Source organism: Vombatus ursinus, unplaced genomic scaffold (assembly GCF_900497805.2).
Source record: "Vombatus ursinus unplaced genomic scaffold, bare-nosed wombat genome assembly UNPS02015397.1, whole genome shotgun sequence".
NCBI classification, from domain to species: Eukaryota; Metazoa; Chordata; class Mammalia; order Diprotodontia; family Vombatidae; genus Vombatus; species Vombatus ursinus.
The window spans coordinates 476,642-486,938 of record NW_020955175.1 but is presented as its reverse complement, the minus strand read 5'-3'; the positions used below and the strand labels follow the sequence as shown (position 1 = coordinate 486,938).

The 10,297-nt window shown below is 36.9% G+C and overlaps 1 protein-coding gene across 1 annotated transcript; it reads right to left on the bottom strand.

Moving 5' to 3' along the window:
- Nucleotides 1-9,360: 9,360 nt before the first annotated feature.
- LOC114032062 (olfactory receptor 51A7-like) lies at nucleotides 9,361-10,297 on the bottom strand. Its single transcript, XM_027847266.1, is given in 2 exon segments — nucleotides 9,361-9,898; nucleotides 9,900-10,297. Coding segments are annotated over 2 exon segments (936 nt in total).

The following is a 10,297-nucleotide window of genomic DNA, read 5'->3' as shown; positions in this document are numbered from 1 at the left end:
GTGTTATGTGATAGGAAACCAGAGGTAAAAATGAAAGTCCTTTCTTTCTTTTGAGGACTTCACATTCTACTTTACTATTTATGGCACTTTTCACCTATTAACTTATGAAATCTTTACAATACACCCAAGAAAAACTAAAGTATTATTATGTCCGTTATGCAGATTAGAAAACTAAGGTTAACAGAAGTAAAATAAATTGTCCAAGTTTTAGCTATGAGAACCTCTAAAATCCAGGAAGATATCCCAGATTCCTAGTTCAGTTTTTTGTATCCATAATATCTGTAGTCCAAATTGTTTCCTAAGTGATGTGTCAGTTACAGGGGCATTTGGTCTTATCAGGTGAAGAAAAAGGGAATAGAAAGAAGCAGACCTGAATGCCTTCCACATATTTGGTATGAGCAAGCAGTATTTTCAGCTGGATTTGTTAGTTATTGAGGTAGAAAGATTCCCACTTATTTCTGTATCAACCTCTGAGAGTAGTACTGAGGCTTTCCTATTCACTGTGCTGGATGCTGGAGGTAGGAGCAGGATAGTGATATACAGATGAAAACTTATATAATACTTGCAATCAGAGAGGTGACACTCTAGTAAGGTAGATAAAATTTACACTCTAATAAGTAGGATACCAAGTACCTTGGAATAAGGAATAAAAAATCAAAGCCCCCAGAGGAAATTGGAGAAGGGAGGGATATTCAGTTGCTGGTATTAGGAAAGGTTTTATGAAGGAGAGGGTCCCTAAAGTGGATACTAAAATGAAAATAATAATTTGAATGACTGAGATAAGGAAAGAGACTTTTCCAAGAATGGAACATGGTTTGTGTCAGTGGACAGAGATAAGACAGAATAAAACCAAAAAAAAAAAGTAATACACAAATATATAAACATATATGTGTGTATCTTACTTTAAGGTTTGTACATTAATTTATATATTTTATCTTATTCTCAAATTAGCTTCTAAGGAAAGAGCTATCATTATTCACATTTTTATAGATAAGGAAACTATAGTTTGCAGAATTTAGGTAAATTTTCCAGGGTGACACAGCTAGTGTATCTACTATCCAGCCAGGTCTTTCTGGCTCCCAGTATATCACTCTATCACTTACAGCAAATTGCTTCTTCCAACAAGTTGTCTGGTTGGGAAGAAAGGAGCATAGATAAAAGAAAATAATGCAGGAAAAAATTCATTGGTACTTAAATTGTATTTGTTCCTACAGACAATGAAAAACCAATGAAGATCTTTAAGCAGAGGAATGGCATAATTAGACAAACATATTAGCAGCATTTTTGAACTGAAGATTATCTGATAGCTTCTTTATGGACAATGAATCCTGAACTTGCCAACACATAATTTCCATGATTCTGACTCAAATGTTTGTCCCTAATAAACCACTTGCCTTTTTGAAGGTGATGTTAGTGATTGCGAAAGAAGTTTGGAGTGTACCCCCCCTCCATTTTCTGCTATCACAGAGCATCTTATGTTTGTTTGCCAAAGTTGGGGGCAAGGAAGGCAAGAGAAATTTGTAGGATATCTGGCATTATACTGTTAAGAATGTGGGCAGGAAGAAACTCCGGTCACAAATTGTTGGGGGTACAAGCAGTTATGGAGAACCTTAAGAGAGTGAATGACTGCTTATAAGTAGGGACAGTTCCCCAAATGCCTGGGCTATGTAAGAAGACTTCCTTCCAGGGAGCAGAAAACTGGTCCTTATGATTGCTGGTGGTGTCTGTGTGATCTGGGATTCTGATTCTCTATGAATTTATTTAAGCAAGAATGTGATTGTTGCATATGGGAAAGCCCTTTGCCGTCTCATTCCCTGATAAAATTCAGGAATAAATAGACCAAAAACAACTGTGAAAATCAGATCACTGACCTGGTTAGCAGACCCTTGATGGGCCCATTAGAGTGATGAAGGGCAGGGCTCAAGCTGACAACACCATAACATTCTTTTCCCTACCCTAACACACAGATTTTTTTATAGTATTCACTGATCTATACACAGTCACTCTCCTTCTCCTCTTCCCTCTCCCCCAATATGTTATCATCTCCCCAGGTCCAAGGTTTCAAAGCCCTCTGGGATGAAGACTGGGAGGAATCAACTCTGAGAGTTAAGAGAATATGTTATCCAATAGACAGTTGATTTGAAGGAGAAAGTAAACAGACAAAAGAAACTCTTTAATGATCCTTCTTAGGGAATTGTATTTTCTAACATAATTTTCTGTTCATGGAAATCCATGGCAGTGTTGTTAGGCAAAATCTTACAGAGTAAAAGTGAAGGAAGCAGATGATCAGTCTAAAAAGTCAAGAAGGGAATAAAGTACAAGAACTGGATATGTTAAATTAAGACTAATATTCCAAGCTTCTAGAAGACAAATCACTGTAGTTGTTCTATGACTTACAATAACTTTTAGTGGTTTGATATCTCCTAATGGTTTACTGGTCTAGATGCTCACTTACCTCCTTATTCTGATCTTTATGCTTGTTGCTCCCCAGACTCCCAGAGTATCTGCCTGACTTTGCTCTGAATATTGACTCTTCATTCAAGCATATTGTTTTGGTCCCTCAGCAATAAAGTCACTGATTTATTGAATCATTATCTCAGATTAGAGAAGACTTCAGACGTTATTTATTGTAACATGTACTTGAGGTATAACTTCTGCAACTATTCTGAAAAGCTGTAATTAACCATCCAATTAAAGATTTCCAGTAACGAGAACTTGTTGTCAACAGAGGCACTCTATTACATGTTAGATAAATTGAATTGTTAGGAATTTTTCTAGTTCTATTCTCTGTGGCAGAATAACTCAATGCCTCTTCAAGATGGCAACTCTTCAAATACTTGAAGAAAACTATAATCTCTTCCTACCCCTCAAAAAGAAAATCTCTTCTCTAGGCTAATCAATAATGATTCTCTTAGCTGATCCTTGTATGTCCAGTTACCTTCATCATTCTGGTCATTCTTTTCTGGATAAACACTGTGACTTGTCAGTGTTCTTCCTAAAATTGGCAGCCAACAATGAAAGCAACGTTACATTTTATCAGATTGTATTGACAACAAGCTAGCAAAGAAATCATGGTAGGTTAAAAAAAGTCAAGGTAAACTTAACTCTTCTCAGCAATGCAAGGATCTAAGACAACTCCAAAAGACTTGTGATAGAAAATTCTATCCACATCCAGAGAAAGAACTATGGAGTCTGAATGCAGATGGAAGCGTACTATTTACTCTCCTTTTCTTTTGTTGCTTTGTTTTATTTCTTTGTTCTCATGGCTCCTCCCATTAGTTCTAATTCTTCTATATATCATGGCTAATGTGAAAATATGCTTAAATGAATGTATAAGTAAAGCCTCTATCAGATTACACATTGTCTTGGGGAAGGAGAAGGAGAGGAAGGGGGAGAAAATTTGAAACTCAAAATTTTATGGAGGTGAATGTTGAGAACTAAAAATTAATAAATTATTTAAATTTTTTAAAAAAGTCAAGGGTTGTAATGACTTGTGACAAACTCATATATCAAGAACTTAATACCTCTGTTTACAAAGTGGAGATATTAACTTTTAGTCATTTATAATAGGGCTGGGGGGAAGGAAAAAGGAAAAGAAGGAATAAGCATTTATACAGTGCTTTCTTGTTACCAGGCACTGCGCTAATTTTTTTTTTTTTTAATATTCTCTCATTTGATCATAAGAGATCACAAAAATTCTATTGTCTGGGCTGGAGAGGACTACATATTCTATGCAGTGTCAAATTAAATGTCATTTGCCAGAGATGAGTGGTAGCACTACAAACTCAGCATAATTTACTAGCAGAGATTAATAACATGGACATAAATACCCTATCTTGAAGGTCATGTGACATTGAAGCCTTCACTATAAGAAAGGAGTGAAAGCTATATTCAATGTAAAAGGAACTGGGTTAAAAACAGATGGCTGTGTAGCTGCCATCTTGATGCTATCAAGATATGTATCCTCTATTTTAGTCAAGGTGGGGGGACATGACAAACATCTCGCAATTTCCCACCTTGCTGCTCACCTGTTCTTCATCATTGTCTTGAGAAAATCATCTTTCTGCAAAATGATATCAACTTCAAAATTCACACCCTGGGATACTTAGGTACCCCAAACCCTTTGGGTCCCTGTCTTTGATTGGAGAGGTCAGAGAGTAGACATTGCAGAGTGCCTCTCATATTAGTAGGGATCCCATAATGAGTCCATGTGAGGGAGACCTCATAATTTCCCACCTGCCTACAGGACTTCATCATGCTCTCCACAACAACTACCTAATTTTTAGCTTCTCTGTATATGTTATTTTCCCCCATTAGGTTGTAAGCTCCTTGAGGGCAGGAACTGTCTTTTGCTTTCTTTGTATCTCCAGCAGTTAGCACAGTGTCTGACACATAGTAGATGCTCAATAAGGGTATATTGACTGACTGACTTCACGTCATAGAACCAACCTTCCTTGACCCAGTTGTATGTGAATAACTAATGAAAAAAGCAGGTGGCTGATGAAAAATTGTGTGAATTGATATAGACCAAGAAGCAAAGTTGTGATGATAAAGGACTCAAATGCCAGTACTCTAAAGCACAAGCTCTAATAGCTTTTCTATTAAAACAATGGCAGAAGTTGGAGCCATACAATGGGGTATTGTTCAGACCATCAACCACCGATCCCACACATGGCACAAAGAGGAAGTTAGTGCTGCCCAGTGATACTAACAGTATCACTCTATTGGAAAAGCTAAAACTGATGCCTTTCTGTATTTAGGTGAAGAAACAACATGGAACATATACCTTAATAGATTGATATAAACTACTCCATACTTAGTTGTGGAGAAACCAGGCAACTTATCTGTTTGTACAATAGACCTAGAGGCTTAGGGGAGCTATAAAGAAATCCACCGTGATAATTCCTTGTCAAATAATGACTCAGACTCTCTGATGGTCAAGTTGAGACTGGTGGACACTTCACTGGGGTGAAAGAAAATCTGCTCATCATGGAAAGATTACCTGACTCAGACAACAGTTCAAAAGCAGGGATTGTAAAGGAAGGCCATGCATTGTACCACAACAATGAGTTCAAATAATGGAAAAGACGGGGCAGCCAGGCAGTGCAGTGCTAGAGCTCTGTCTTGGAGTCAAGAGGATATGAGTTCAAATTTGGCCTCAGACACTTGACATTTACTAGCTGCGTGACCCGGCACAAGTCACTTAACCCTAATTGCCTCACCAAAAAGTAAAAAAACAAAAAACAAAAAACAAAAAAACAATGGAAAAGACTGAACTCAGAAGCAACATTTTTTTTAACCTTATTGTTTTAGAAAATCCTGTGATAGACAAAACTTATAGAGTATAGTAACAGTGCTGGCTAGCCTGAGTACTCTACAGGTTCAGGTTTCAGAAGGCAGCAACATAGTTCTGATGGAGATTATGATCAGCCATATCATCATTTAAAACTGGTAGAAGAACAAAATTGTTAGCAGGTCACAGGAGAGCTAATATTATCCAATCATCTAAACGATCTTCCTATTTCTGTCTATCTCTGGTGAAAACAATATAAACCTATACAGACCCATGTCACAGGTGTCTTGCATATAAATGCATATATTCATTGATATATATGTTAATTACTGCATGATTAAATATGCTCTTGTTTTATTTGTTTATTTTTACTCCTATGATACATATATTGCAGGCTTATTAGTGTATGAACTATGCTGTTTTGCTGTCAGTTACATAGGCCTAATTTTCTGTTTTTATATTTTATTGTTCTGTAGGCCTCTAAATGATAGAATTGCTTTCATTTTTTTTTTTTTGCTGTTATGCATGTTTCCTTATACTATGTGGATCAGAATATACTGCATTGGCATAAACATATGTTGAGTTCTGAATATAATTTAGGCCATAATGGATGAAATAGCTGTGATGCTGTGCATGTATGGATGATACACACACACACACACACACACACACACACACACACACATATTTGCTTTGAATGGCATACTAGAATGATTGCTTGAGGCGGTGGGTCTATCACTCTCTCCCCCTACCATTACTCATATTTGTGAAGTGCTTTTCTATATAATTACACATGCTGAGTGTACCAAAACTGATCTGGAAAGGCACTGTAAAATTGGAAAATTTAATTGTGAAGATTTGCCTCGATTTCTCTAGGCATTAGAGAAAGAAGTGAGTGCATATTTGACCACTGATCAACCCACCTACATACTAGGAAGTCCCTATGTATCCAATAATGAGGTTAGTCAACTTTATTTAAGCAAGTAATGAAATTCCTGATCATGCTTGATTTAGCAGACTTCATCTAGTTCATATTTGCAAGGTTAGCAAGCATTCCTAATCAAAATCCACTCATGAACAATAGGCAGGAGTAGAAGTCTGGTCCACCCAATAATTGATTTCCACCAAAAGTTCATTCCCACTTGGTCCTTGTGAATACACTCAGCAACAACAATCAGATACAGGAGCACAGATCAAGAGTTCTGGACTCTCAACTAGATTATGCATTCTACCATACGCCCTCATAGCCTCTTGCACTTGCCCATAGCACTGAAGGACTAGAAGGCATCATTCTTGCATTCCTTGAGTAATAACTTGACTGAATTGTGACCCTTTAAGTACCTCTATTCAATCTTGTTGCCTCATCCATAATCTCCTCACTGTCATCATCTATTCTGATAAGTCTAGAGCCCTGTGATAAGACACTGGTAGTTGTAGTCTTTGTAGGTCAGAAAAAGATTCAAATGTCATGAGATTTTTTAAAGCATTTATATTGCACTTTAAGGTTTTTTAAAGAACTTTAAAATATTATCTCATTTGATCCTCACAGCAACTCTAAGAAGTAGGTGTCATTATTACTTCCATATTATAGATGAGAAAACTGAAGCTGACAGGTTGAGTGACTTACCTATGGTCACACAGCTAGTAAGTATGAGGCTAGATTAGAACTCAGGTCTTCATGACTCCAGGTCCACTGTTCTACCCATTGAGTCACCTAACCTCCTAAGACTTAAGACTCTACAGCATATAATATGGAGGGTAAAAAAGAAGTAGAGATAGCGAACTGAAGAAAGGTCAAAACTGGAGCCAAGCTAATGTGAAAAGATAGACAGGAGCTGAGAAGATTGTTCTTTCTCCTTTCCAGAAGGGAGGAGGCAAAGCTTCCCTCATCCAAACACTAACCTCCATAGAGACACACTCACATTAATGGACATTGTGTCCATGAGAGTGTTGGGAATCTCAATCAGAACAGTTGATCTACTAGGTTGCTTCTCTTATGATGCAGTCTAAACTGCTCCACTCCTTGGTTGGTCTTGATCCTTGACAGAAACTGTAGCATCTCTTAGCTCCAGCTTCATATATAACTCTTCCAGTTGAAGTAATATAATGCCACTTTATGAAAAGACTGTAATCCTTATCTCAATTTTAGCAAAAGTTTAGTCTATATAACTCTAATAAATTGAAGAATTATTTTTTTATTCCACCTCTCAACAACAGATTATAGATAAGTATATTCTGTCTTCTTTTCTTCACTTTTCTCTTTTCTTCTAAGCAACAGATGGTAGCAGAAAGAAAATTTTATCTTTTCTACTCCTCTTCTTCCTCTTGGTCTTCCTCCTTTTCTTTCTCCTTCTAATATCTCTTCCTCCTCCTTGTCATCTTGCTGTAGTCATCATCATCGTCATTGTCATAGTCCTCCTCCTCCTTCTCTTCCTCCTCCTTCATAGAAGCAGTCAGTAAACACACAACTTCAACCTCTCTTTAGCCAACGAAATCTACTTGACACTAAGTGACAGTTCAAACTGAGAGTTATAGCCCCTCATCGACATGATTGCATTATTTTATATACTTGTTACTGGATTATCATCCAGGAGCTTTTTTTTGAGAGACCTCACTTTATGATATGCTCGTGTTTTCTGACAGCCATAATGAGGTAATTTATATCTGTCTGATAATTATAAGACAGTTCCAATGTTCATTTCACCAAATATTGACCTCAACATATTCCATTTTATAAGCAAATGAGCTTTTTGAAGCATAATACACTGAAACAGACTTTGTTTTATATTTACTCACAGAGTCATATGCAAATGAGCAACGGTTGTTTCAGAGCATTGATGCAAGTATAGCTCACCAGCTGTTTTCTCAGTACATTGTTGCAGACTTAATTCAATAGTTGTTTTCTTAAAACACAGAAGCAGACTAATGTTACCCAAATAAGTGAACTGTCAAGGGTCATCTCTTCTAGAAGCACAGCATCAAAGGAAAAGTTGGTGGAAATCAAGTTACAACTGGAGTACTATATTGATTTCCAAGTGCTTCACTAAAAAAAAAATATATATATAGATATATAGATAAAGAGAAATAGACACCAAGAAGGACAACCAAAATGTGGAAAGAACTAGGCTTTCCAATAAAACTAGCATTTGAAGGAATGTTGGATGTTTAGCCTGAAAAAAAACTTGTCAAAAATGAGATAGTTGTCTTTAAGTATTTAAAGACTGCCTTTAATATAAGGGATGAGATTGTACTGTCTGGTCGCAGGGGGCAAAATTATGAATAATGGGTTCCAGAAAGAAAGAGACTTTAACCTGATATAAAGAAAAATTCCTAACAATTCAATTTATCTAACATGTAATAGAGTGTCTCTGTTGACAACAAGTTCTCATTACTGGAAATCTTTAATTGGATGGTTAATTACAGCTTTTCAGAATAGTTGCAGAAGTTATAACTCAAGTACATGTTACAATAAATAACATCTGAAGTCTTCTCTAATCTGAGATACTGATTCAATAAAACAATGACTGTATTGCTGAGGGACCAAAACAATATGCTTGAATGAAGAGTCAATATTCAGAGCAAAGTCAGGCAGACACTCTGGGAGTCTGGGGAGCAAAAAGCATAAAGATCAGAATAAGGAGGTAAGTGAGCATCTAGACCAGTAAACCATTAGGAGATATCAAACCACTAAAAGTTATTGTAAGCCATGAAGTGGATGTAATAAAGAAAACTAGAACAAAGAGTCATAAATGTATAAAAACAAGAAAATAGAGACAGCTAGAAGTTTAGGGAGGGAATCAGAAATAAGGCACCCACAGTAACTGAAGGAAAAGAAAAAAAATTATGAAGGAGAGTACTTGTTATGTACTATCAGCAAGTAAAATAAAATTATTGTGAATCATTTTCCACAAGAACATCCTCTTTATTTCAGGTTGATATTGAGACTGGTTGTAGGGCTTGGCCATTCTGGGGTTAAGGTTAAACTTTAAACCATAACTTTTAGATTGCAAATGAGTAAAAAAGAAGAGATTCTGAAAAAAAAAAACAACAAAACTACTAATCACTCATCAGGTCTTCAAACACAGTTTCCCAAGGACCTTCTCCCGGATTTGACGAGTCTTCACAGTGTACACAATAGGGTTCATCAGTGGAGGAACCAAAAGACAGACAGCAGTAATCAGGATCCTAATTAATGGTAACCCATGTTTGGCAAAACATTGAACAATAGCTAAGGTGATAACAGGAACATAGAAAATGAGCACAGTAAAGAGATGGGAAACACAGGTGTTGAAGGCCTTTAATCGCTCTTGATTGGAAGCAATTCCTAAAACAGTCTTCAAGATCATTATGTGGGACAACAAAATCAATGCTAAGTTCATCATGCTTAACAGAGCAACAAAGAAGCCATAGATGACATTGACTCTGTTATCAGAACAGGCCAATATCATTATATCCTGGTGGAGACAATAAGAATGGGAGAGGAGGTTTCCCTTACAAAATCTTAGTCTCTTTAGAGTGATAGGGAATGGGATTATACATGCAAAACAGGCAATGGCAAAGCCCAAGCCAATTTGCACTACTCTGATATTGGTGAGAATGGAGCTATCTTAGAGGGTTGCAGATGGCTATAAAATGATCAAAGGACATAATGACAAGAACAGCGGACTCCATGGCAGTGAATGTATGGATGAAGAATTCCTGGGTGATGCAAGCATCTATGGAGAGTCCTGGAGCATTGAACAAGAAGATTCTTAGCATAGTTGACAAGGAAGAGAAAGATAGGCAAAGATCTGAAAATGCCAACATGGAGAGAAAATAACACACGGGCTCATGGAGAGAAGATTCTGTCTTAATGAGGAAGAGAATAGTAGAGTTGCCCACTGTGGCAATGACATATATGAGGCAGATAGGAATGGATATCCAGATGTGCACATGCTCCATTCCTGGGATCCCAATTAGAAAAAAGGTAGAAATCTCAACCTCAGTGGTGTTGAGAGGAGACAT